The 26,112-nt window shown below is 31.0% G+C and overlaps 4 protein-coding genes across 8 annotated transcripts; 2 read left to right on the top strand and 2 right to left on the bottom strand.

Annotated features, from left to right (window-relative positions):
• Positions 1–356: 356 nt before the first annotated feature.
• Positions 357–7,072, top strand: LOC105567298 (protein transport protein Sec23A). 2 transcript variants are annotated; one of them, XM_012022062.1, is made up of 12 exons: positions 357–546; positions 750–1,032; positions 1,675–1,761; positions 2,412–2,658; positions 2,733–2,982; positions 3,068–3,718; positions 3,802–3,955; positions 4,096–4,247; positions 4,673–4,847; positions 5,240–5,461; positions 5,886–5,906; positions 6,827–7,072. In XM_012022062.1, exons 2-12 carry the CDS (start codon positions 754–756, stop codon positions 6,914–6,916), a joined length of 2,328 nt encoding a protein of 775 aa, XP_011877452.1. In that variant the 5' UTR covers positions 357–546; positions 750–753; the 3' UTR covers positions 6,917–7,072. The 2 variants fall into 2 exon arrangements, with proteins under 2 accessions (XP_011877452.1, XP_011877453.1); XM_012022063.1 differs by lacking the exon at positions 5,886–5,906.
• An 81-nt stretch (positions 7,073–7,153) lies between these two features.
• On the top strand, positions 7,154–11,338 carry LOC105567296 (odorant receptor 30a-like). Of its 3 annotated transcripts, none has more exons than XM_012022060.1 (7): positions 7,154–7,659; positions 8,295–8,627; positions 9,348–9,757; positions 10,325–10,424; positions 10,568–10,669; positions 10,830–10,982; positions 11,062–11,338. In XM_012022060.1, the coding sequence occupies exons 2-7, from the start codon at positions 8,340–8,342 to the stop codon at positions 11,116–11,118; spliced, it is 1,110 nt and encodes a 369-aa protein (XP_011877450.1). In that variant the 5' UTR covers positions 7,154–7,659; positions 8,295–8,339; the 3' UTR covers positions 11,119–11,338. The 3 variants fall into 3 exon arrangements, with proteins under 3 accessions (XP_011877450.1, XP_011877449.1, XP_011877451.1); XM_012022059.1 differs by having other exon boundaries at positions 8,232–8,627; XM_012022061.1 differs by lacking the exon at positions 11,062–11,338 and having other exon boundaries at positions 8,232–8,627; positions 10,823–10,905.
• Positions 11,339–11,881: 543 nt separating this feature from the next.
• LOC105567295 lies at positions 11,882–14,908 on the bottom strand. 2 transcript variants are annotated; one of them, XM_012022058.1, is made up of 5 exons: positions 14,380–14,908; positions 13,577–13,760; positions 13,432–13,500; positions 13,075–13,167; positions 11,882–12,595 (listed from the first exon to the last, which is right to left on the bottom strand). In XM_012022058.1, the coding sequence occupies exons 1-5, from the start codon at positions 14,382–14,384 to the stop codon at positions 12,545–12,547; spliced, it is 402 nt and encodes a 133-aa protein (XP_011877448.1). In that variant the 5' UTR covers positions 14,385–14,908; the 3' UTR covers positions 11,882–12,544. The 2 variants fall into 2 exon arrangements, with proteins under 2 accessions (XP_011877448.1, XP_011877447.1); XM_012022057.1 differs by lacking the exon at positions 14,380–14,908 and having other exon boundaries at positions 13,577–14,193.
• Positions 14,909–20,514: 5,606 nt separating this feature from the next.
• LOC105567292 lies at positions 20,515–26,077 on the bottom strand. The gene is made up of 9 exons (XM_012022053.1): positions 25,754–26,077; positions 25,309–25,431; positions 24,626–24,777; positions 24,427–24,540; positions 24,272–24,332; positions 23,891–24,177; positions 23,668–23,799; positions 23,366–23,584; positions 20,515–22,815 (listed from the first exon to the last, which is right to left on the bottom strand). The coding sequence occupies exons 1-9, from the start codon at positions 25,876–25,878 to the stop codon at positions 21,716–21,718; spliced, it is 2,313 nt and encodes a 770-aa protein (XP_011877443.1). The 5' UTR covers positions 25,879–26,077; the 3' UTR covers positions 20,515–21,715.
• Positions 26,078–26,112: the final 35 nt, after the last annotated feature.

The raw sequence follows: 26,112 nt of genomic DNA, 5'->3' as shown, positions 1-26,112 counted from the left end.
TAGGGCTTAAATCTCTATTGTAGACTGGGACTTAAGAAATTGACTAATCACAGTCGCGCATTCTTCTCATACTTGACCGTGATTGGCCAATTTCTTAAAGCTTAGGGCTTAAATCATCTATTGTAGACTGGGACTTAACCAATCATACTGAACGCTCACTCAACAGTTGTGCCTGCTGAACGTGGCTATTGGTCAATACTTTTAGATCCAGCCAATCATGTTAAGAAATCATTGAGCGCTCACTCAACAGGCTAATAATTTCTTAATATGATTGGCTGGATCTAAAAGTATTGGTTATTGGTTAATACTTTTGGATCCAGTAGTTTTCATAATAGGGACTCGACTTTTAGACTAGTGGCGACACTGATGTACACGCGGAAGATATGTCTACGCGTGCATTTAGTGTCTTCTAAGTGACGTGGCCGGGCGTTGGAGAGAATTGTTACTTTTGACAAAAATTTGTATGTACTTTCTCAGTATCTCGAGGGAATCGTGTCAGTGATTAGTATTGTGTTCATTGATTTACATTTTTCTGATAAAACAATCGTAAGTATTCATTAATTTTGCCCTACTATGTATAGTTTAACCTATATTTTACCTCTTTAAGAATTATTTCTAAAGCTATTCGCTATTGTATGTCTCTACATTAAGATGCAAACAGTTATATGGAAAAGGAAAGAAAAGGCAATTTAATACCAAAAATATAATGGAAAAAACGGACTGCTTGTATTAATCACTGTATCTTACAGTATTATGACGACGTACGAAGATTTTATTCAACAAAACGAGGATCGGGACGGTGTGCGTTTCACATGGAATGTATTTCCCTCATCACGTGTGGATGCTACCAGACTGGTTGTCCCGTTGGGTACTTTATACCAACCAATTAAAGAACGCGCGGATCTGCCACCAATTCAATATGATCCGGTGTTATGTACAAGATCTACTTGCAGAGCCATTTTAAATCCACTATGTCAAGTGGACTATCGTGCGAAGCTGTGGGTCTGCAATTTTTGCTTTCAACGAAATCCTGTAAGAAACGTGGCCTATTTTTCTCTTAACATTATATTTTAACTGCATATTGAATTCTATCACAATAACTTGAGTTCGGTAATGTTAATTGCTTAATTGGAATGCATATCCAGACAGTAAGTCTAAGGAGAACAAATTCTGCAAAGTATCTGCTGTAAATTTTGTCGATAGAAAAGCTGTAGATTTGATATAGGATCTGGTACGTACAATGCCACATGCTGACGCAAATATATAACAAAATTTAGTCAGTAAAATATGCCGGGATTAACAGTAAAGATCAGGCAGTTTTGCAAGCTTTAACGTACTTGTGACACATTGGTTTCATACATATTGGCAGAAATAGACAAGAATTTACATTTAACAGATTGTACTTGATTTCTGCTGTCAGTTTGCTGTCCATATGTTAGCAGACTGTTAGCAAAACATGAGCTCAATGTTGGCACAGTTGATATCAATTTTCTGACTTTTGAAATTTATTGGTAATTTGCCTGCAAGTCTCATTGTTGGTGAGAAAACTTGTCGAGTTTTACATTCAGATGGATATATTGAACATTTTTTATAATAAGAATAAAAGTAATTTTATAGTGTACGCACACATGTGCATGTAATTAATAAAATGTTTATATATTTTATATTTTTTAGTTTCCACCGCAGTATGCTGCAATTTCAGAACAACATCAACCTGCAGAGCTAATTCCAATGTTCTCAACCATTGAGTATACAATAATGGTAAGTAATAAATTACAAATGAAATAGAAAATAAAAGTTTTTTTACTTTTATTGATAAAAATCTAACTAATATATGTATGGACATTCAAATATTTAACTTTTGCTTTAAAAGTTAAGATCTATTCCTGTCAACTGTCGTAACAAACGCGCTGATTAAAGTAATTGTGTAACATCTATGGAGGGTCTAAACAAGAGCCCTGTATAAGTAGTTGCCAAAAATTATAAGTTGCAAAAAATATTTAACAACACCAAAGTTTTTTTGTGATTTTTGAAGAGTACTTAAAGATTTGTTGCAATATAATAATAATTAATTTAAAAGATTTATACAGTAACTGAGGGTTAAAGTTAAATTATTTATATTATGGTAGTCCAAAAAATCTTTTACATGAGTAGATTTAAAAACAAAGAATCTAAATATTATGAAAGGTATGTTGGAGACACATTTATGCTTGTGTTTTTATCTTTACCTTTTATTACGAGTAGGCTTCAATTTAATTTTTATGTGTATAATTTGTGTGTGTACGTACGTGTGTGCGTATGATGTGTATGTACGTGTGCACGTGTGATATTTATGTATGTATATGCAGGTTTATATAAAATGACATTAAATGTTATCAAACTTAAATATGTATACATAATATTATGTTTAGCGTGCCCAATGTTTGCCACCTATATTTCTACTTGTTGTGGATACTTGCCTGGATGATGAAGAATTGGGAGCACTTAAAGATTCATTACAAATGTCATTATCTCTACTTCCACCTAACGCCCTTATCGGTCTTATTACATTTGGTAGAATGGTACAAGTTCATGAATTGGGATGTGACGGTTGTAGTAAAAGTTATGTATTCCGTGGCACAAAAGATCTTCAACCAAAACAAGTTCAAGATATGTTAGGTAACAGCTAGGTTTTACGTAATTTATCCTCAATTATTGATATATGTCATTTAGTTTATTTTGTATTTTGATAGGTATTGGTAGACCAATTCCAGGACAAAATCCAAATCAGCCAAGAGGACCTGGTATACAACCATTACCACCTGCTAATCGTTTCTTGCAACCAGTACATAAATGCGATATGAGTTTAACAGATCTTTTGGGAGAGTTACAACGTGATCCTTGGCCTGTTGGACCAGGAAAACGTCCATTACGATCTACAGGTGTGGCACTTGCAGTTGCCACAGGTCTTTTGGAAGCTAGTTATGCAAATACTGGGGCAAGGTATGTATATATTGTAATAAACATTGTTTCAATTGTTTATATCATTAAGATTATAATTGATTCTATCAAAGCTAATGTATTTAAGGATTATGTTATTTGTTGGTGGACCATGTTCTCAAGGACCTGGCCAAGTAGTAACTGATGATTTGCGACAACCAATTAGATCACATCATGACATTCAAAAGGATAATGCTAAGCATATGAAGAAGGCAACTAAACATTACGATGCACTTGCGTCACGCGCTGCCACTAATGGCCATATAATAGATATTTATTCTTGTGCCCTTGATCAAACTGGTTTATTAGAAATGCGTCAATGTTGTAACTCTACTGGCGGTCACATGGTGATGGGAGATTCATTTAATTCTTCTTTATTCAAACAAACTTTTCAACGGGTATTTTCTAAGGATGCTAAGGGTGATTTAAAGATGGCATTCAATGCCACTTTAGAAGTAAAAACATCTCGGGAAATTAAAGTTTCTGGAGCAATTGGACCTTGCGTATCATTAGGAGTGAAAGGATCCAGCGTCGGGGAACAAGAAGTAGGTTTGGGTGGTACTTGTCAATGGAAATTTTGTTCATTGACACCATCCACAACGACAGCATTATTCTTTGAAGTTGTAAATCAACATACAGCTCCAATTCCACAAGGTGGAAGAGGTTGTATTCAATTTATCAGTCAATATCAACATAGCAGTGGACAAAGAAGAATCAGAGTTACTACTGTTGCAAGGAAGTAAATATCTAGTTTTCTATTTGTCAATGTACATTGACACAATTTATCAATTTTTACCATTTCTCAAAATATCTTAATTATAGTTGGGCAGATGCAACATCATCACTGCATCATATAAGCGCTGGATTTGACCAAGAAGCAGCAGCTGTTCTCATGTCACGTCTGGCTGTATTCAGAGCAGAAAGTGATGACGGTCCGGATGTTTTAAGATGGGTTGATCGTATGCTGATTAGACTTGTTAGTAGTAATTTTCCTTAATAAAGTTGCACAAAATCTTACAAAAATAACAATAACTTAAATAACTTAAATAATATAATTTTACATTTATATAATATATTCTTTGTACATTTTTTAAGTATAAAATTTTATTTTTTCAGTGTCAAAAGTTTGGAGAATATGCAAAAGATGATCCAAATAGCTTTAGATTGGCACAAAATTTTTCCATGTATCCACAATTTATGTATCATTTGCGCAGATCTCAATTCTTACAAGTATTTAATAATTCTCCAGATGAAACCAGCTTTTATAGGTAAACTTATGTCTTATTTTTATGAATGTATATAACAACTCACTTTAATGTACATAATATTGATACTTAAAAATCTTGTCAATAACCTTGGCTTTCAGGCTTGTCAATAAGTTTAAGGTTTTTTACTGACATACATACATTAATATATAGACCCATATGTCATATGTGCATGTGTGTGTATTGTGGCTGTTATGGATTGTGCTCCAATATTCACTATCAGCATTGAAAATTTATAGTGGACACAACGTTTGCTATAGATTTTCTGTATTAAATGAATAAAGCAGCCTTGTCATAAACTTATTGACAAGATTTTTAAGTATCAATATTATGTACATTAAAGTGAGTTGTTATATACATTCATAAAATGCGCAATTTATCTACGTAAACCTACAATGTACATACATACTTTTCTTCATATTTTTTAGGCATATGCTTATGCGTGAAAATGTAGCAGACTCTTTGGTCATGGTCCAACCAGTTTTATACAGTTATGGATTTAATGGTCCACCAGAGGCTGTATTATTAGATACTTCATCTATTCAACCTGATAGAATTTTGTTGATGGATACATTCTTCCAGATACTTATATTTCATGGAGAGGTAAATCAGTAGCCATTCTTTCAAAATACTGTGATGGTATCTTGCAAGTTCTTTTTACGATATGACATTCTGGATGAGAAAGAAATAAAACTTTATTAACAAGTCCCATGATCACCCCTTTTTCGTGTACTAAAAGATAGTGTAAATGGAAAATTAGATATCTTTCTGGAAAAGGATGGCTTGTGATACAAGTCAAAAATAATAAAAGTGTTATTTAGAGGGATTAGTTATTTAAGGGAAACGTTTTAAAAATTGATAAAATTATCTTACAAAAATACATTTAAGAAAAATTTGTTGTACAATCATGCACGCGCACGTATTATGTATATTTTATAGAACTTTATGAATGAGTAAAACATTTGGTTGTATTGTTTTAAACTTTGTTCTTATAGACTATTGCACAGTGGCGACAGTTGAAATACCAAGACTTACCAGAATATGAAAATTTCCGGCAGTTACTAGCAGCACCTGTTGATGATGCTGCTGATACGTTAGCTGTTAGATTTCCTGCACCTCGGTATATTGATACGGAACAAGGTGGTTCTCAAGCAAGATTTTTATTAAGTAAAGTCAACCCAAGTCAGACTCACAATAATATGTATGCTTATGGTGCGGTAAGTAGAAAAAATGTATATGTAATATTTTGATGATAAAATATGCATAAATGATAGAAAATAATGAGGACAGATACTTATATGTATTTTTTTAATTATTATTTATGTACATGATAAGACATGATAAGACATGATAAACATGTCTTGGATAAACAAAAATTTATAATACAGAGTGTTCTTTATATAAAATTGTAAAAAATTTATTGAAAGATTCTTTTCATCTCTTTATTTTTAATAAGATAAAACTATAAAATTTTAGTTTTTTTAATAGAATTGTAATTTGTAATTTAGGAAAGTGGAATATTAAACATTTTAAAATTGCAAATAAATTTCATGTCTATCTTTAAGAATGTTTACGTGAAAGTTACATACTATGTGTGTAACTAATATTGTTTTTTTATGTTACCGTGATCCTGTGAACTAGGGGATGCTGATATCTAATGGGGTGTGTTATTTTATTTATTTTTTCTTCTTTTTACTTAGCCTCTTTGGTGATCGGAGTTTTTAAGATTAACTGTATTGATATTTACAAAAAATGCAATTTTTTGCCAAAATTAATATTAAAAATGGCGTGCAGTACAGGGTAGGAACATACGGTATATGGATTCACTTAGCAATATAATGGCCACCACTTGCCAAGGTCCTAAAAAATAGCGTTTAAGTTTCAATTAAAATTATTATTTGTTAAATACTTTTTAACATTTATAAAAAGTAATAAGTAATTTTAAGCTTACATCTGGTGATGGAATTAAAATTATTAAATTAAGACAAATATGCTTGAAATTAGTTTAATTACATTATTTCAATTGCAATGTACGACATATGTTAAACTTACAAAAACTCTTTTAGATATACATTTTTTAGATATTTATAGTTGATTTTGAAAATTTGTAAAATATAAATTTCCACAAAGTTTTTTTTTAGCTTAAAATGCTTCTGTTTAATATATGTGTATTATTGAAATTGTTTTTGAATGGAATACCAAATTTATTAAAGAATGTTTAAAACAGTTTCGGTAACTCTGTAGAGTAAAAAGGTTTAGATTAAAATAGTTTTAGTATTGCAATCATGAAAATTTGTATACGGTAACTAAGAAAATATTTCTGAATACTTAATAAAAGTATCTTTTTTCTCTCTTTTTTTCTTTGTGTCTTCTTGTGTCTTTCTGTCTTCTTTTTAACAAATGCTTGGGTAAATAGAAATTAAAATATTTCTAGTAATTTAAAATAATAAAAAAATTGATTTAAATATGTATCTGATAGTTATTTAATTTCAGTTAAAAGTAAAAAATTGTAAATTTATGTAAATTTATAAATATAATGTTTCCATAATTTAATAACAATTAATTTTGATTGTTTTATTTAGGAGAGTGGTGCTCCTGTGCTCACAGATGATGTCAGCTTACAAGTATTTATGGAACATTTGAAGAAATTAGCTGTATCATCTACAGCATAAACTTATATAGCATAAACTAATCGTATTAGTATAGTAAGAGATATACAAGCTACATGTTATGATAACTATTCATTTATTGTGCGAAGGATTTATATTTAGAAAAACAAAAATAAATTAGTGTTATAAAAATGATAGAAAAGTAAGCAAATAAAAATCAAATATGTAAATATAATACATGTATTAACATTACAATAAATTAAAAAAATGCTTAATGTAATTTTGTTTTAATATAAATTGAATTATTTAAAATGCAATTTAGAAGTAAAATATAAAATATTTAATGTTAAAGCAATTAATAAAGTTCACAAGGCTTACATCTAATAAACATAAATTCGAAGGAATAAGAACTAAAGAGCCGTGACAGAATGTTAGTGTCTAAATAATTCTTATTTATATGTTATATGTACATATACAGGGTGTAAAATGATTTGCACGCACTATTTATGCAGTAATAGTCTTTATGAAAAACTGAATAAAAAAATCCCGAGTCATATGTTCGAATCATACTTCATAAAAGTGATAAAAGTAGTTATGATTATTAATTAAAAATTAGCCAAGCAGCATGGCTTTTTAAACGGACGTACCTTCGTGAGTCATGTGTACGTGAGGCAAGCTGTGCGCCTTAGCGGTGGTGTGTCGTGTCCGAATAACTTTGGATTATTATATGTATACTTAGGATTACTCACCCACACTTATATTTTGTCACAGCCGTACGACGCATTATTCAGGCAAACCCAGACAAGGTATTATGGCCTACATGTCTTTTAGAGTTTTGTGTTTAATTACATTTTAACATTTGTCAAGAATCAATAAATTAATTCTGGACAATTGTGATATGTCCGTTGTACGATTTGTTCTTATAATATGAAAGTCCTTGAGATTATTCCGTGATAATTATTCCGTGTCGATTAGATGAAATAAAACATTATAGCAGGACACACAGACGAAACATAGATATAATTTTAATTTATGGTATTATATAACTCATTGAATTGCTTTATATTAATATATAAAAATATAGTATCTGCACTATGTACACAATGTTTTAAACATTACGCTCAAAAATAAAATATTTGATCAGTAGTAATTTAGATAATAATTATAAAAATATTACAATATAGAATATTACAATATAGATTATATATTGTCATTTGAAAATGGAAAGCTAATATACAGATATCTCTTTGTTTTGACTTAGCAACTCTTTCCATAGCAGACAACACAAAATATGCTATGTATTAATCGCCCCTAGCTTTACATTAATCATTAATACTATAATGAACTTTAATTCACTGTATTTATAATTGCATTAAAGATTTTATGAGAATTCTAAGGGATACTGAAATAGCGGATATATTGAATATTTAATGTTATGAAGGGTGGAATAGATGCGAATAGTATTTGAAAACTAACTTCCGGAGAAATGGCATATTTACGCTTGAAACCTCAACAACTGCTTCGTATTCTTGAAATACTGGGAATATTATCCAGTACATCGCCGAAACCAGTTTCTGGTCGTTATTCGATTTTAAGAAATATTATATGGTGTCTAACTTTCGTCAATTTAATATTTCAATTAATTGGCGATTTTCTGTTTTTTTTTCACTGTCAAGATAGCATTATGATGCTGAAAACTATATTTATATCTGCTTGTGTTACCGATGCAGTTCTAAATCTCATAATATGTCATGTTCAAAAAGAACGACTTCAGGTAAAATAATTCTTATTGCTTTAATACAAACATAACGTTGTGTAAAATCTGAGACCTTTCAGTGGGCAGTAATCCCCGTCCTCATCTAAAAATCATATACAAATCAAACTTGTCAATAGTTCTGTGTCTTAAGGTCGACAACCCGGATCGGCGCGTAGTTTAAAGTCGAAAAATAAACGCGAAAATATCATCATTAGACTGTTTATTGAGAAATATTACCACATGCCTCAGTGGTCGAATTAGTGAAACGTCCGTCTAATGAGGAGGGAGGTCCGGATTCAAACCCTGGCTGAGGTAATTTAAAACTTATTTGTACACCTAATATAGTACTTAGCGGTGGCTATGCAGCCTGATATCACCATCGCAATAAACAGTCTAATGTTATTTTCCCCGAGTATCGCTTATCACGGCTATATTCGAAACTAGAACCGCGCGCCGACTTATTCATCGGCCTTAAAACACAAAACAATTAAGTATCCCCAATACTACCTTTAATAATACCCAATCTTGACATACGCTTTCCATTTCAGCTTTTCATCTAGTGTCGAGTCTAAGTACACTTCAATTGAAATGGAATTATTTGTAAATTGATTAAAACGGGAATGTTTTAAACTTTTTTAGTAAAATTTACATGAATTGAACCCAGCTGAATTTGCTACTTACATTTGTAATTTAAAATTTGTGCCATGTATTTGATAATATCTAAAAAATTATTTACAGTACCTGCTAAACGAAATTGAAAATTACCTGCAGACTGGAGATGAAAATGATATAAATATTCTACAGAAACATGTGGATCGTTATACATTAATTTTAATAGTAAACACTTTACTGCTATCATGTGCTGGAATGATTATCTTTGTTCGTCCTTTAATTACAAAAGATTATTTTCCTGTCGATGTGTGGTACCCTGCATCTTTTACGATGACACCATTTAGAAGATGTATAATTTATATCTTACAAGTACTTACTGGCATAGAATGCGTTCTATGCTTGAATACTGATATCTCAATCGCCTTGTTTTTCTGTTATTCTGCGGCTAGACTAGAAGTATTGCAACGTAATCTACAAAATACAAAAACCAAAGATTATATACGCAAATGTATCATGCAGCATCAAGATATTATCAAGTGAGTAATATATGCTATTTAATATATTGTTTATGTATGAAGAAAGAAACATTTTTATTTAATATTTCTAATACAAATCTTAATATCATACAATCTTTAAGAAATCGCAGAAGTTTTATTTTAAATTATAAGAATTTCATTGTAGAAAATAATGTGTATACATACTTAATGTGTAATTTATCACAAATAAAATAGTAAATATAACATTGTTATAATATTTTGTGACAGTGTAAGAATATAATTTATTTAGATTTTCTCATGACATCTAAGACAGAATTAAAGAATGGCTCCATTGAAAAATTTAATAAGATAACAGAAGTTAAAAAATGGCTCCATTGAAAATTTTAAAGGGATAGCTATCAAGTAGAAATTTATGCATACATCTATTATAAACATCTATATGACATATTATATAAAAATTCTTTTAACTATCGCTAAGAATAATAGTAAATATGCACAATTTATTCAAGATATATTTATTCACTTTATAACGAGGTAATTTATAACAAGGTAAATAAGGACCTTATGTAAATAATATTTACATAATTTTGATTGTTTCTGTGTTAGATTTGTTAACCTAACCCAAGTCACAGTACAATATTTGATATTAAAACTTAATCTTACCATGGGTACAGCTGCAGTTTGTAGTCTCTTTCCATTGATTATTGTAAGTTTATTAATTGACTTTCATATTTTACTTTTTATTTCTTTTGATGCAAACTTATTGTTTAAATTAAATTACTAAAAGTAAAAGTATTGTTTAAAAATAAAAATGAGTTTTTTCACGTCGAACATTTAATTTAATTTTAGGATCAACCTCTGGTTGTTAAAGGTCAATTTGTGTTTACGTTTCTCAGTGCGTGCGAGAGATTTTACATTAGTGCTTGGTCAGCAACTGATTTAAGTGAAATGGTATAAATGATTTGTTAAAATCTACATAGTTACTATTTTAATACTTTAATGACATTCAACTTTTAAATGCCAATTAATTAAATATTAAAACGGTTAAACACATAATTATTAGAAGAGAACTGTTATGTTATTATTATTAAATCATTTTGTGAGATTTTAGAGCAAAAAAGTAGCATATAGTGCTTCGTTCGAGGATTACGTATCACCAGGAACTGTGAATGACATTCTGTTTTTAATATTAAGAAGTCAAAAGCCTCTTACAATATCTATGGCAGGTTTCCTTCCTGTTCTTTCTGTAGAATACTTTGGAAATGTAAGCAAGTTTTTATTTTAAAAAACCAGTGTTGCACACATGTATTATATAGATTACTAAAATCCATTTTATCTTGCAGTTTATGACAAAGGCATTTTCCTATTTTACGGCAATGAAAAGTTTTATTAATACTTAACTCTACGTCTATATTTTCCGTTATATATAGTCTTTTTATAGTAGGAATTATTTTATTGTATGTATATTCTCACTAGAAAAATACATAAAAAATTTTAAATTAATGTACACGTTATTACAATAATACCTGCCTCACAGCTTATTTATGGATAGAACGGGCTGGACTAACAATGAGTTGAAAAGTCCTCTATCATTTTGCAATTTTCGCAATAATTATCTAGTTATTAATTATTAAAAACCGCAGTCTTGGGGGAATTGTTTATGACACAGCAACGGCTACGTATAATAAACAACTCCCCGGGTGTCTAGCAACCCCGACCAGGTTGCGTGTTAAGGTGCAATTTCATACGAACAAAGAAAAGCCAGTGTTTATCCCCACTCCACCGTATACAAAGCTACCATTAAAATGCTAACACTATCGCCCTTCTGCATCTTCATGCTGGCGTTTTAGCATTTTATTTACATCATATATTCAGTATTTTGTATATGTATAATCAATAATAAAAGCTAAAAGAAACATACTATAGTGTTATTTAGAACATTCTAAATATAAATCATTATATTAAAAATGGATTATAATAGTTAATATATTATTATAACTACGTTGAACAATACAGACGTATAATGGCAGTTACAGTTGCAGCAGATGTTAAAAGACGACGCATAGCTATTGCTGCTGCACTGTTCTTGAAAAAGAAAATAAAACATTAAAAGAAAAAGCATTGGGTAGCATCTATTTTTTAAAATCGTACTACACACAGTTTTTTCCTTTGCGCCTATTCCAAAATTAATATTGGAGGACATACGAATCCACAATTACTTTGGAATGACTGCAACTCAGTTGGAAAAATTATTGGTCGCAAAATAAATTAAATAAAATTTTACATTCAACGTGTCTTTTTGCTCATTATACATTATTATTTTATTAATTAATTTTATATACAAAACGTACAGGGGATTAAGGTTTAATCAAAGTAAAATTTGAAGTAAACCTCGTACGTGTTATTTATTTGAATCTATTTGATCTCTTACTTAAAAAGAACTTATTTTAATCTTTAAAATACTAAGAGCATTGTTAGCTTCAAAGTAGCATTAGGGCAAAATTGTTAGAATATATTAGTGTAGTATTGAATTATAGTTTCAAGTCACAGTTATAATAAAAAATAACTTTATACATATGGATGCAGGTGGTAAATACCACGTAAATTGAAGTATGATAACTATAATAGAAGTGCACTTTAAATATAGTAATTAACTATTATTTCCTTGACATATAGTTATCAGGATTATATGGGGTGAAAATAAGAAAATTTTCCGGGCGTTTTTACAATTTTAATAAAATCGAGTTGTAATTAAAATTGAATAGGCAACAATATTGTTTGTATCTTCAAATTTTTCCGACATGTTTGCCTATTACAATATTATCTTCAATGAATAGACGAAACTAGAACCACGTACATCACTATAATGCCGAAAACCTATATAAAATATATTTGAAGTAAATATATGAAAAATTCTACATAGTACCTACGATGATGTAAATAGACATGGGGTGCTCATAACTAGGACAAGTTTACACATAGCAACGTGCAGGCCTTAATTTCCGCCATTTTACAACAACGTGGTCGTGCACATGGTGTTGATTAGGATTATAATCGTTATGACACAATGCTGACGTGTTGTGTAAAACATTGTAAAAGTTTAATTATTGTCGCAGTGACCGAGTAATATATCAATAAAATTTTATTCATTTATTAGAATTTTGCAATTTTATAAAGCCAATTTCAACTTGTCCACAACTAAGAAATAAAAAATTTTAAATAGTGGAAATATATAATTTTCGATTCTTTACCAAAACTATAACAGAAGATATCAATTTTTGTAGTAGTCCTAATATTATATTAAATCGGAAGAAACAATCACAAATATAATAAAATCAAATGACGATATTAATTACCGAAAATGTAAATTGGCTATTCAAATTAAATAAGCCATAAACTTTGGTATGTAACGGATGTGCCCGTAGAAATATTCCCAATTCGATAGCTTCCTAAAAGCAAAAAAATATCGTGTCAAAATGTTGTCTTTCTAACTTTTGACAACAGAACAAATATTTATAATTCGAATAGAAAAGCCGCCTAATTCTGATATGTCAATCATTTATAAAATAGAGATATATAGGATAAATGTACTCTAAAACAATATTTTCAAACAATTCTGATGTTCACAAATCTATCATTGTAAAGCATGTATAAATCAAGAAAGAAACTGTTGATAAAGCTATAAAACAATTTCTTATACAAATTTTACTTACAGTTAAGAATTCGTTGTGATTAAATATGGGAGCCTCTGCTGAGAATATTGTACTTGCCAATGTATTTGCCTAAAACAATTTTAGGCGGCAGTGGAAAAGTTATTATGTCACACAAATTGCTTATCAATATGCAATATACTAGTACCTGATTGCATGTTAAATGACAGATACGGCTTATGGCGATAACTTGAAATGATAAATACAAAATTATCATAAATCGAAGGCAAACCAGCAACACATTGTCATGTTGAGTATTTGCGTGAAGATTGGCGAAGATACAATTTATAATGTCTATTAACATACACGCAATCCAACAGAGCAATTGCGGACTATAATAAGAAGTGAGATGATTTGTTGCATTACTGAGATAACGATGTAATTGCTGAAGATTCATGATCGTAAGATTGTGATTGTCATATGTTTTAAATACATCGATATCAACACCAACAGTTATCCCTGTGCAAAATGTTAACATTTGCTAACGTCATTTATACATAGGTGTGTGTGTGTGTGGGTGGGCAAGGGCGTCCGCAGAATTTTTTCCAGGGGGGGGCATCATTTATATTGTTAAAATATTACTTCCAGAATACTTATATGATTTCAATGTTATACATATATAAAGGTGTATATACATGTATATACACCTTTTGGTAATAGCTTTCTCACCGCGACAAGGTATGCCAAATAGGCCAAATTTTTTGCTGATTCCAAATTCTAGGGGGGGGAGCAGATGCCCCATCTTGCCCCCCCCCCTCCGGACGCCCTTGGGTGGGTGGTAAAATTATGTGTACATAGAGAATCTATCTTATTTTTAGATATTAATTTAAATATTTTAGAACATGTACCACTTTTACGAATTGTTAATAACATTTGAGTAATTAGTTGACATTATTAAATTGACTTGATTCGGGTTATTCAATTTGAAATTATTAATTGACTATATAATACCACATAATCCACGACACAATATGTTGAGACGGCGAAATCTGCGACGCAATGCATCATACAAGAAACAAAATTTCGTGATCTCCATGGAAAACGTCACTCGCGTAATAAATTGCATTGCAAATGCATAGTAGGTGAGTTCGCTTATAACGTTTCTCGTTTTAATAACAAGCATTGCTACTGCAGCATATAGGGCCCAAGCACAGAGGATCAATAATATAACCAGCCGCTGCATATGATTCTTTTGATTGTTATCCGTACACCAACGGCGAGATTGCATTAAATTATCGTATTTACGAGCTATGGTTACAGTGCGTTCAAATTCTGTATGACGCAAGCACGAAAACAACGTTGACAAGATCATATAAAGAATTCGAGTGTATCGATTAATTTGTTGTAGGACGCATCCCACAGTAACAGTCGCGCAAGAAGTAGCAGAGCCGATTGTGTAATAAGCTGCGACGCAATACAAACTGCACGCGATTAGCGAGTACATCGCCAGCGGTCGAAAATATGTAAATTCTGACATTTCGTTGATTGTATGTGGATGACAACCGAAAACTCGCGATACGTATAGCAACCATCGACAATTTTCCAGCATGATTTCACAGGAACTGACTTTACTACGTTTCGATCATTATTCTCCGATATTGTTAGCATGTTGCTATGTTTCACTCGTACTACCGATAAAGTACAGATAAATCTCATCATTACTCCGTACAGGGTTGACATAGAAATAGCTGTAATTTCTATCGTGTATAAATCTCAAAGAGGATGATAAAATCATAAAAAGTTTCTGACATTTTTCTACTTTCTTAATAGTATATTGAAAAAGGAAAAATATGCAAGAAAATTAGGTCGTTGATTTTCTGTATTAAATTACAAATTAATTGACTGTTCTAAAATCTTCTGTTAATAAGCTAGTATTAATATTTTGTAATTATTATGGGAGATAACTTATAAACTGTCTTCAGAGCGAAGATAACATATCGTGGCTTCTCGAGATGAGTTTTAATGGCCCACGAATGCTTGGTTGTCTGCTGCGACAGCGGAAACTTGTACAGATCCCATGAACAAAAACCCATGTTGAGCTATCGTCCGCTTTCTGAAGCACGCAGCATCGACAGCTTTCAAGCTAAAGCTCCAGTGCCACAGCTTCAAACAGACAATTTTCGAGTAAAAAATTGTTAGGGCTAGTTCAGGCAGTCTAAGGCCCCGATAAGGATGATTCCTTAAAAAGAAATACCCTACTATTGACACATTGGGGCCTTACTAAATATTATTAAGAATGCCCAAGTTTTTATATGAATTACAGAATGCCTTATTATTGTCATATCGGAACCATATTGGATATTATTAAGGATGCCCTAGTTTCACGAATTTAGGGATGCTCTATACTATTGTCATATCGGGCCATATATGGATATTATAAATGGACGGCGTCGCCAAGGTCAGGACAAGGCCACCTTGAAATGGAACCCTCCACTTTTTATTGCATATTCCAGCCTAAATGTTCACGTTGAACCACTTCCGATAGAGGCCTATTCTCAGAGCATGCGGATTTTATACGTGCGCGCGCTTGCGCGTGTGCATGTGCATATACGCGTGCGCGTGTGCGTAATATTTTACTTAATGATACAAACTGTTACAAATAAAATATTTAAATTTAATTACAATATTATTCGCGAAGTGGCGGTATACGGAAAAAAGCAATAAATTAAAATATTTTATGAAAACAAGAAAATTGATTTTAAAGCTGCTGGTATCTTGCTACAGTTGTCCCTGTTTAATGACATTATAAGCGAGACGTGATATGCCGAAAATTCTTGTATGCTATTTTGAAATAAAAAGATATTTGGATAAACGAATACTTTATTTTCAACAGTTACAATAATCAACTGTAAAATGAATGTAATATGAAGCTTAATCATACACCTGTGAATAAATGCATGACTAGGCTTCGTATCAAATTTATTTTATGGCTGTTTAACTGTTGAAAGAAAAGGATAATTATCGAATAACTTCATAAGTGTGCTACAACAATCTATATTTTTTTATTTGAAAGCGGCATTCAACAATTCTCAGCATTTCTTGCTTCTGACATCATCAAACAACCACAGGAAGAGCTCAAGAGCTTTGAGTTGTCTTCTGTAAAAAATATATAACAGCTATCTTCAGTTATAATGTCAGAAACGAAAAAGTAACGAGAATACTACAGAAAAGTATGTATTACAAATTACAAACTTGCTCTATCATAAAGTTTCACTGATGGAAGATTTAGTAAATAGTTTATTACTTTAATTTCTTATGCTTTCTTAATTTCACTGTCTCTAACATCTAATTTAGAAGAACACTGGAATGCATTGCATCGTTTATGAAGAAAAAAGTTGAAATTTAATGTTATTACATTACAGGTAAATTTCAAACTTATTGTATAACTTGTACAAAATAATAGAATTTGTAACTATTAAAAAAATTACAGGCTAGTTGACATAAAAATAAATGTATAACATTAATAAACCTCTTATAAATGCAATATATGTATATGAATTTTAATCTTTTTTTCTCTATTCTCTTAATTGATATAATTTATGAAATATCACTTTATTAATTAACTAAACGTAATAATAGTGCAATGACACATACAACATATATACATATACATATATACATATACATATGCGCATATGTGTGCTGATACATATTTACAACTAATAAATACGTTTTACATAAAAGATAAACGTAATAAATAATAATTTTCTTGTAATAAATAATAATTTTCGGAAACTGATTTCTGTTTGCATATACAGGGTGTCAGTGAATGTTTGGGACTTATTTTTTGTGTAGATAGAGTGGACCAAAAAGATAGAGTCGAAAAGTCCTGTATCATTTTACAATTTTCGCAATAGTTAACGAGCTATTATTTATAAAACATCGCCGGAACACCCTGTACGTATACATATTTTATGTAAATGTATCTTATATAAATATCTTATATTTCTAAAACAGTATCCCGTGCAGTTTTTATTTCCTATAAAAAAAGTATTACGTTTTAAAAAATAATTAGTTCAAGGTATTTTAATTTTGCATACTTTTTAGAGCAAAACTGTATTTAATATGTTTTAAAATATGTTCTGCTTAAGAAAAATATACAGTTGCGTTTTCCAGAGTTGCACAAAAATACATAATAGTGAAATATATAATTAGAGCAACTAAAATTATTATGTTTTTATCTTTTTCCCCCACAAGTTAATTTTGGTGATATAATCCATATTTACGAATATGATGAGTGCATGATAAGTTTGCATCACTTGCAACTGTAATTTTAATAACGGATTGAACTCAAACAAAAAAAAAAACTAATTAAAAAATTTTTAAATAAAGAGTACTTAAAGTGTCATTAAATCAAGTAGTTACAATTTTGAGCATTCTGACATCGTTGAATAAAGCGTTGTATCGCTCAGTGATACAAGTGTCACACATTGACCTCATATGATATCGTAGTACACACCACACATTATAATAATGTTAATTTGTATTTCTTTTATTGACTGAATCATATTTAAATACCTTAACATATTTAATATTATTTATCATTGTATGCAAATAATCTTATAAAACTTTAAACCTCTATTATTAAAGATAGCCTCAAAATTTTTGCTTTACAATTTTTGTTTTATTTAAACTCACTAATACCGTTAATAATTATAATCACAAATTACGGAATACTCAGGATGTGTAACACACACACACACACGCACACGCACACGCACACGCACACGCACACACACACACACACACACATATGCGCGCGCGCACGTGACGTGCACACAGGAAAAAGTACGTAAATTAAAAAGAGGAAAATAGTGCCTGCAATAGGAAGAAAGAAAAGTGCATGTGCCTGTATTCTCGCATATCTACACGTATATATAGATAAAAAGAAAAGACACATAGAGGAAAGTCTCCTAATATGAGATAGGCTTCTAATACGAGATAGCGGAGTTCCTACTAAATTAATAGGCATCATCTATTGGTTCCACTAGGAATTTATTACTCTTGGAGTGAAATGTGTTTAGTGGAAAATTGATTGTTAGATCGTGTAATCGTTGCAAAAAAAAAAGATTTGTGACTGAATTTGGACGTTAAAAATCTACTATTTCATATCAGACTCCTATCTCATAATAGAGGGCTTTCCTTTACATATACATATGCGTGCACACATACATTAATACATTAATACATAGTGTCGTTCAAGTATCCGATATTCTAGAGTATCATTGATAAATATAACACGATTGGCCATGTTCAGCAGAGAAAGCTGTTCAGTGAGCGCTTTGTACTGATTGAATTATACTTTTAAATCTATGCTCTGATAGGACTATTCCTCTAGATTTCAATATATTTCAATCAGCGCGAAGCACTCACTGGGCTATTTTCTCTGCTGAACGCAGCTTCTATCTCCGTGTGCTTCTTGTTTAAATAAACCGTCTAATTTAGCATATTGAAAATAATGGATAAAATATACAGAACAAGTAACTTGATGACTTTAAATAGATTGTAAAATACTTGCTATATGTAAACTTGTTCTAACAAAAGTTATAGCAGGTATTTTACGATTTATTTATTTAAGATTATCAAGTTAGATAATTCACTCTGTATGCATACAACTCAGAGAAATTTTCCTAATGTCTTTTTAATTTTTTCCTGCAATGTTGAACCTATTAAATAATCAATAATACGCACGCATAAACAGAAGAAATAGTATAAAGGAAATTAATAGCAAAGTGCATATTTGTCTGAAAAAAAAACAACAGAGTACAACTTCTGTAGAATATATCAGACCATCTGTACCACACCTTTATTTTGAAAAATACGCATTTTGGCAAAATGTTTCATACAAAAGTTGTATGGTTTTAACTGAGATATTACATAGCAATATTAGTATAATCTCGAATAGCTTTGTCAAAGACACATAAAGTCATCTTGAAATGTTTTAATGGAAACCCCTTTTTTCTATCACTTTCTACTAATTATTTTGAACAACTTTTGTCTGAAACATTTTTTCGTTCAAACTAATATTTTTGAGATATTCAAGGAAAACTTTGTAATTTTTTCAATATGTGACTTTAACTTTTATTAACTTGACAACTTTTAAGGTCACTGTAGAGCTTTCAAAGTTATCAAGTTAACAAAAGTTGAGGCACTATTGTAACGGCATATTCTTGAGACCAAGTCAAGTAAAAAATTCTGTACCACTTTTGCCTCTCACAAATACATAGTTATTAAGATATTGTAAGTTAAATATTGAAAAAGTTACAATGTTTTCCTTAAATATCTAAAAAATATAAGTCAAATAAAAAAATGCTATTCATAACGCTATTCAAGATCATACTAACATTGTTATGTAATACCGTACTTAAAACCCTACAACTTTTGTATGAAACATATTTTTAAAAATAAAAGGGTGATACGGGTGGTCTGATACAGTCTGCGCGCATAACGGTATTAATACAAAACAATATTTTATTTAAGATTGTCCTATCTACAATCTTGAAATGCTATATGGTCATTTAATTGACTTTAGAAAGCTTAAAAACATCTAAAAACCATCTAAAACCAAAGTTAAGACAATCTTAAATATAAGGTTACATTACAAATATTATTCTAGATTAAAAAATTACTTTGTTTCTTTCAACAAACAGCTATAAATAAATACGTGTTGCGTTTATCATTTGTAATTATAAGTTGTAACTGAAATTGCATTCATAAATTATTTTGACTGGGTTTTTTAAACAAACAGCGTCATTTTATAGCATAGCTTATGGTAAACCTGCTCGAATTTGTTTATTAAAGACAATTTCGAGCAGGTACAAATAATAGTAGTTTTCAATTTATGTAAAATATTATTATTGCAAACATTATTGTAATAATAATGTTCAATGCAAATTAAAAACCTACTATTATTTGTCTTTAATAAATGTAGCAATAGTTTTATAATAGAACTGCTCATTTTGACTCGTTTATCGGTAACTTTTCAAATTATAGTTAATTGCTCTTACATAAATACATCTATTTAAGGGGAAACATACATTTAGAAGGGCCAAAAATATATCATAAATAAAAATTAATATTATATTAATGTTATTATTTTATTATTATCATTAGTATTATTCAACAGGTCTTTTCCCTAATCTTTTATACACACTTTGGTAAATAATCCATAAGTTTGGAAATAAAAATACTAATAATACAGAATGTATCAGACCTGGCATAACACTTGTCATTAACAGATTCTTGAAATTTTGAGACAAAACTTAAGAGAACTTATTATTGGTTTATTTTAAGACAAAAACCCTAATACCAAAACATCGAAGCTATAATAGTTTTTAAATTAAAACTGTTCAAAGTCGACAAATCAATTTATCCAAAATTCGCGCGCTCGGACATCACATTGCACATTGCAGTAGCGTAGATGCTTTCAAGCTCATTAATTCTAATTTTCAATAGTGAATATAATTTTGTATACGTTTAATCTGCATTGTTGTAATTGGTTTAGGTTTATTGTACTTATGGATAAATTACCAATTAATTATAATAATAACAATAATAGAATGAGAGATATGAATATTAACTTTGTGAAATATGATACATAACAAACTATCAAAAATATTACATAAATTTTGTTATAAATAGATGACAACTTTGATGGTAAAAATGTTCAGATCAATATAAATTGATGAATTATTTTTTACGCTTGTACAAAATAGAACAATGCAAAAAGACTTAGTAAAAAGAAAACATTCACCTCTCTGAGATGTCCGTTTAGAGTGTAGGAAGGTCCAAGTTCAACCCTGACTAATTGTGAGATATGTTTCGCAATACATTTCTTCAATTAGAATTTACCAGTTGGGTTGCTTAATTCCTACATTAGATAATTTGTTTTTCTCTTTTTTCTAAAATTTTTATGTAGTATTCTATGTAGGTCACTCTTTAATAGTATTAGTGTTTAGATAATATAAAAATTAAAATATCAATTTCTTTGATCCTTCTGGATGCATATCCCCTCTTAAGAAATTTAGAAAGCAATAAAGTTTCTTTATTCATAATCTTTTCCTTCATTCATAATCTTCATTCATAATCTTTACTGTCGGTCTTCATCAGTCTTATTCTCATTATTATATCAACGCAATTTGATACATTATTTATAAATTGCTCATTGTAAGATAGAAGGTCGAATTTTGTTCCCTCAATTTTGAATAAGCTTGAAATTGTGTCAAAAAATACTAAGCAGTTCGAACTAGTATACTATGCTTATCTTGTAGTAATACAAATAAAAGCTTTACACTTGAATATATTGTTCATCATCGGTATCCCCTCCATTGCTAATTTGTTCCAAGGAATTATGTAGTCTTATTTTTTCATAATCAGTGTCTGTTTTCTTCTTACTCTTTACCTTCTCGTAACCGTCCGCATTTACATCTAACAAGAAATTATTCACTTGTTCATATGGCGGTTCCTCATTTTGTGCGACACTCATATACTTTACACTTTCATAATTTGGATCCGTTTGGTTTACAGACTCATAATTTGGATCTGTATCACTATCACCGGGCCGACAGACAGACGCATAATTTGGTTCATTTGTATCATGTGGCATACTCTCATAATTTGGCTCTGAATCTGTGTCCTGATCCAATTCATCTTGTCGTCGCAATCGTACCTTCTCATAACCGGGATCGTCACTGCTAGCGTTGCTTACTTGTCTGTGTTTAGATGGTGTTGAGTATATATCCATGTTTTTTTTCACGGATATTGAACTGCTTTGATAGTCACTCTCCCGCAAACATTGTAAATGTGGCATCTCATAGTTCGGATTGGATGAATTTGCTGTGACTCTTGCCACAGAGTTGCTTTGATTGTTAACAGCTTCATATGCGTGATCAAATTCCGAATGCAACGGAACATCTGCCTCAGCTTTAAGCAATCTTAAAGAAGTGCCATTGTTACATTCTGTGTGAAAGTTGCTTGCAATAGAATTGCTAGTAGAATACTGTACAACATCGGGTTCCTTCTTCTGTATTTCCACAGATTCGTGGCTGCACCACGATGCTCGGCTGATCTCTACAAGACTCAATTTTCTGCAAGCACTTGTTTCAGAATGTGAAGCATTGTTAGAGCTTGGATGAGCATCGTTCTGAGCATTCTGATGGTCCTCTATCTCCCTTTTCTTCTTCATTACTTTGGCATACATGTCTTCAAGCGATTTTCCTGCTGACAGCGAAGATCTTAATCTGTCATCATTTTTATTTTTTTTATCAACAGATGCATATCCCTCTGCGGTTGCTTCAGGTGGTGGTGGTAAAGGAGAATTTGCTTGGCGTTTTTCGGGTTTAGGAGATCCGAGATTGATAACAGAGCTGTTAGCACTTGATGACGATGCTAAAAATAAGAAAAACAACTTGATAGAGCACTACCGCACCATAGTAGAGCGTGAGATGTTATATCAATGTTAATTTTTCAAATTTTTAGATTGGCCAAGGTGGTCTCGTCGCATGGCTCGCAAGATCGCTTGATTTAAACCCACTTGATTATCTCCTATGGGGTCACTTAAAAAATGGTATTTGTTGGAATTCTGTGGCAACATTAGATTTGAACGAACAGCTTCATTATGCAATTATGCAATAGCAACTTAAAGGAAAAACAAAGGCGTACATATGATTTAAGCATTAATTAATTTACCAAGAGGTTGAAACAACCTATCCTTAATGAAATAAAATATTTGTTCATCAGCATGTATCATATTACAGTTATAATATGATAAATCAACTCTTTATATACAGTTTTAACATCAAATCTTTAAAATTATGATGTAATCAAGTATTTTAAAGATCCTAATTATATAAACACTATGTCAAATAATTACTTCTGTGCTTAGCTCTAAAAAAATGGTTTTGTTTAATAACGTCATTATTACAGTGGAATTTATTACCTTGTCTGGAGTGGGCGTGTGCAACATAACGTAAACTATCGACACTTGGTGGTTGGGGCGCAGAATGTGTTTCATCTGGGCGCGTAGGCTGACAAAATGCTATTTGTTCATGTTGTGTTTGCCTCTGAACTTCTGATGTCATTGGTTGAATTTGTGCATATGTTTCACTTCCACTGGTATATACTTTCTCCTGTTCGTCAATTGCAGCATACATTTCATCTACAAAACGTCAGAATGTGTAAAGTTTCTATGTGCATTATATTTATTATTTATATAATCATATACTTCCAAAGTTTATTTACCTGAGTCATCAGAAACGGTAGCATAGTGTGGGTCAGTAATTGGTCGAGTAGATTGATTTTGTCGGTAAACTGCTTTGGTCTGTGCTATTATATTAGCTAATGGTTCTCTCACGCTTATGCTCGTATATCCTTCTAGTAAGATCGAAATAACACAATTTAGTAAAAATCATTCATCACACAGTAAATATAAGATTGCAAAGAAAGGGGAAAATATTGCAATTACTCGAATCTTGCGAATCTCCGCTAAAGTGCTGTTGCGAATTATTCTGTTGGGAATGTGGTGGATGTGGCAGTAGCAAGAGAGGTGGCGTCATGTAAGGCAAGTCTTGGTTAGCTTGGACACCACCAGAGATAGCATTAGCAGCCTGGATGTCGTAATGTGTCTCGGAAATAACAAGCGAATTGTGCGAAGTGGATCGTCGGGTTCTCGGTGGCGCAATTGGATTTCCACTTGATTGATCCGCTGATGTTGACGGCTTTTCAATATTTGTAACTTGATTAACATTATTTCTGTAAATCATAAGAAATTAATACATATTCTTAGCGGTAAGACAAAATAAAGGTATGTGGAATAGTATAAAGTATAATAGTAAATAAATAATACCTATTTACTTGACTAGCCTCAGTTTTCTGAACATTTTGTAATTGTGCATAAGGATGTTCAACTGAAATAAATTAAAATGTGATTAAATAATAAACAAATATAAAAACATTAATAAAACCTTATCATTATAAAGTATTTAACAATAAATGACCTACCATTGTCAGAGACAGAAGATGCAAATCTTGTATGTTGATGAGATGTATCTTGTGGCAAAGAACACCCTTGCAAGACAATTTCCTGCGTTTCCCTTTCACACGCCTGTTCTTGAGCTAAAAGATAAATTGATAGAAAATACAGTGATATGCAATACAGTAAAAAAAAAAACTATTTTTCATTTTAATAACTCGATATTACCTGCATCCTGAACTGTAGCATACAATTCTGAATGGTCTCCCATAATTTCGGTGGTCTCATAAATATCTTGCGGCACTGAATCTACCATATCCTCATGTTCTCTGCTCTTATCTTTTGGAATATCTGGAAGACTTCTATTGGCACTTGTAGTCCTATATAAATATAATATTCTATTTAAATAAACAAATATATGCACACGTATACTAACGCATGCACGCACATACATATCCATGTACACATATACGCACACATGCACACTCGCGTACAAGTGACAACTAAAAAGGAGAACCGTATCCATTTATTCCTTTTCCTAAAATAAATTTACAAACTTCACCTTCAATTTTACCAAACAAACCTCTGAATTAATAAGACTTTATCATCTAGTTAATGCTGTGTTATTAGTAAGTACAAAAATAACAAAATTTCTAAACAAATTATCATATACGTGAATGTATAAAAATTTAGTAACAACTAGTTACAGATTGTTATCAAGTTATTCACATGCTGGCAGGAATACAATATTAATTACATTTTACTGAAATAAAATTATAGCAAGAAATAGATTTCAATTCTCGTTCTAATGTAATTCGTAACATAAATGATTTAAAAACCTATTCCACATGAAAAGTGTATTTGTTAGAAAAAAAAACTACATGCAACCAATTCATTTTTTAAGTAAAAACCTTTTTCCATCGTTGACATCCTGCTTAACAACCTGGGGTATATCCAATGTCAGAATTCTGTTGAAATTGTCTGTTTCGGAATTATTAAGTGTCACCATACCATCAAGTCCCAGAAATTCATTTCTGTAAGAACAATACGATTACAACTGTGTAACAAGTGTAATATTGTAAATTATCGCATAAATTATGTTTTAAAGAAAATAAATTTAAAAAGACTGATTTATACATCGAGAGAAATTTGAATTTATAAATTGCTATATAAACTCAATAAAACTGTTACTTTATTACGTTAAAAGATGTCTTTACTGAAGAAAGGATATTTTGTATTTTCTTTTGTCACAATTGTTATACTCTGTTAATACGTACAACAAGTAACTTAGGGTTACTGGAAACATCAATTTGTTACTCCAAATAATAATTAATGACAAATTGTTAATATATTCACTTAGTCTCATTTCGTCGACAACTGCAGATGCAAGCAGCAACGAGGCCAAGGAATGATAGCAGCGCACCAACTGAGACAACCCAGTAACACCAGGCATCCTCTTCCTCGAGAAACGGATGTATCATATTATAAATTTCTCGCTGGGTACGTTCCTCTTATTCTAAAACGGCCGAGATCAAGAATGATGCTGTCAGTCCATCGCGTGTAACATAACCTCACTGCGACGTGGAATGCACCCAGGAGTACGATTATCCACACCATCTACCGCGTCGACTCGGTTCGGCCGCTTCACGGTAACGTTTGTTACTCGCATGACCCACGTTTACGCCCTTCAAGTAGTACTTTCTTCACAATTTCTC

Source organism: Vollenhovia emeryi, unplaced genomic scaffold (genome assembly GCF_000949405.1).
Source record: "Vollenhovia emeryi isolate VEMERY1.0 unplaced genomic scaffold, V.emery_V1.0 DF939139.1, whole genome shotgun sequence".
Classification (NCBI taxonomy): domain Eukaryota; kingdom Metazoa; phylum Arthropoda; class Insecta; order Hymenoptera; family Formicidae; genus Vollenhovia; species Vollenhovia emeryi.
Note: the sequence above shows the minus strand (reverse complement) of the source record. Positions and strands in the feature narration are given on the sequence as shown.

What these genes read in the sequence shown, in the direction of transcription:
- LOC105567298 (XM_012022062.1), top strand. Translation starts at nt 754, where the DNA reads ATGACGACGTACGAAGATTTTATTCAACAAAACGAGGATCGGGACGGT. An exon ending in CCATTGAGTATACAATAATG is followed by an intron (nt 1,762 to 2,411) that starts GTAAGTAATAAA and finishes TATTATGTTTAG; the next exon opens with CGTGCCCAATGTTTGCCACC. An exon ending in GATGAAACCAGCTTTTATAG is followed by an intron (nt 4,248 to 4,672) that starts GTAAACTTATGT and finishes CATATTTTTTAG; the next exon opens with GCATATGCTTATGCGTGAAA.
- LOC105567296 (XM_012022060.1), top strand. Translation starts at nt 8,340, where the DNA reads ATGGCATATTTACGCTTGAAACCTCAACAACTGCTTCGTATTCTTGAA. An exon ending in TTCAAAAAGAACGACTTCAG is followed by an intron (nt 8,628 to 9,347) that starts GTAAAATAATTC and finishes AATTATTTACAG; the next exon opens with TACCTGCTAAACGAAATTGA. An exon ending in CTGTAGAATACTTTGGAAAT is followed by an intron (nt 10,983 to 11,061) that starts GTAAGCAAGTTT and finishes TTTATCTTGCAG; the next exon opens with TTTATGACAAAGGCATTTTC.
- LOC105567295 (XM_012022057.1), bottom strand. Translation starts at nt 13,906, where the DNA reads ATGTTAACATTTTGCACAGGGATAACTGTTGGTGTTGATATCGATGTA. An exon ending in ATCACAACGAATTCTTAACT is followed by an intron (nt 13,168 to 13,431) that starts GTAAGTAAAATT and finishes TTTTGCTTTTAG; the next exon opens with GAAGCTATCGAATTGGGAAT. An exon ending in ATAGCCAATTTACATTTTCG is followed by an intron (nt 12,596 to 13,074) that starts GTAATTAATATC and finishes TATTTTATATAG; the next exon opens with GTTTTCGGCATTATAGTGAT.
- LOC105567292 (XM_012022053.1), bottom strand. Translation starts at nt 25,878, where the DNA reads ATGATACATCCGTTTCTCGAGGAAGAGGATGCCTGGTGTTACTGGGTT. An exon ending in GATGTCAACGATGGAAAAAG is followed by an intron (nt 24,778 to 25,308) that starts GTTTTTACTTAA and finishes ATATTTATATAG; the next exon opens with GACTACAAGTGCCAATAGAA. An exon ending in TACCGTTTCTGATGACTCAG is followed by an intron (nt 23,585 to 23,667) that starts GTAAATAAACTT and finishes GACGTTTTGTAG; the next exon opens with ATGAAATGTATGCTGCAATT.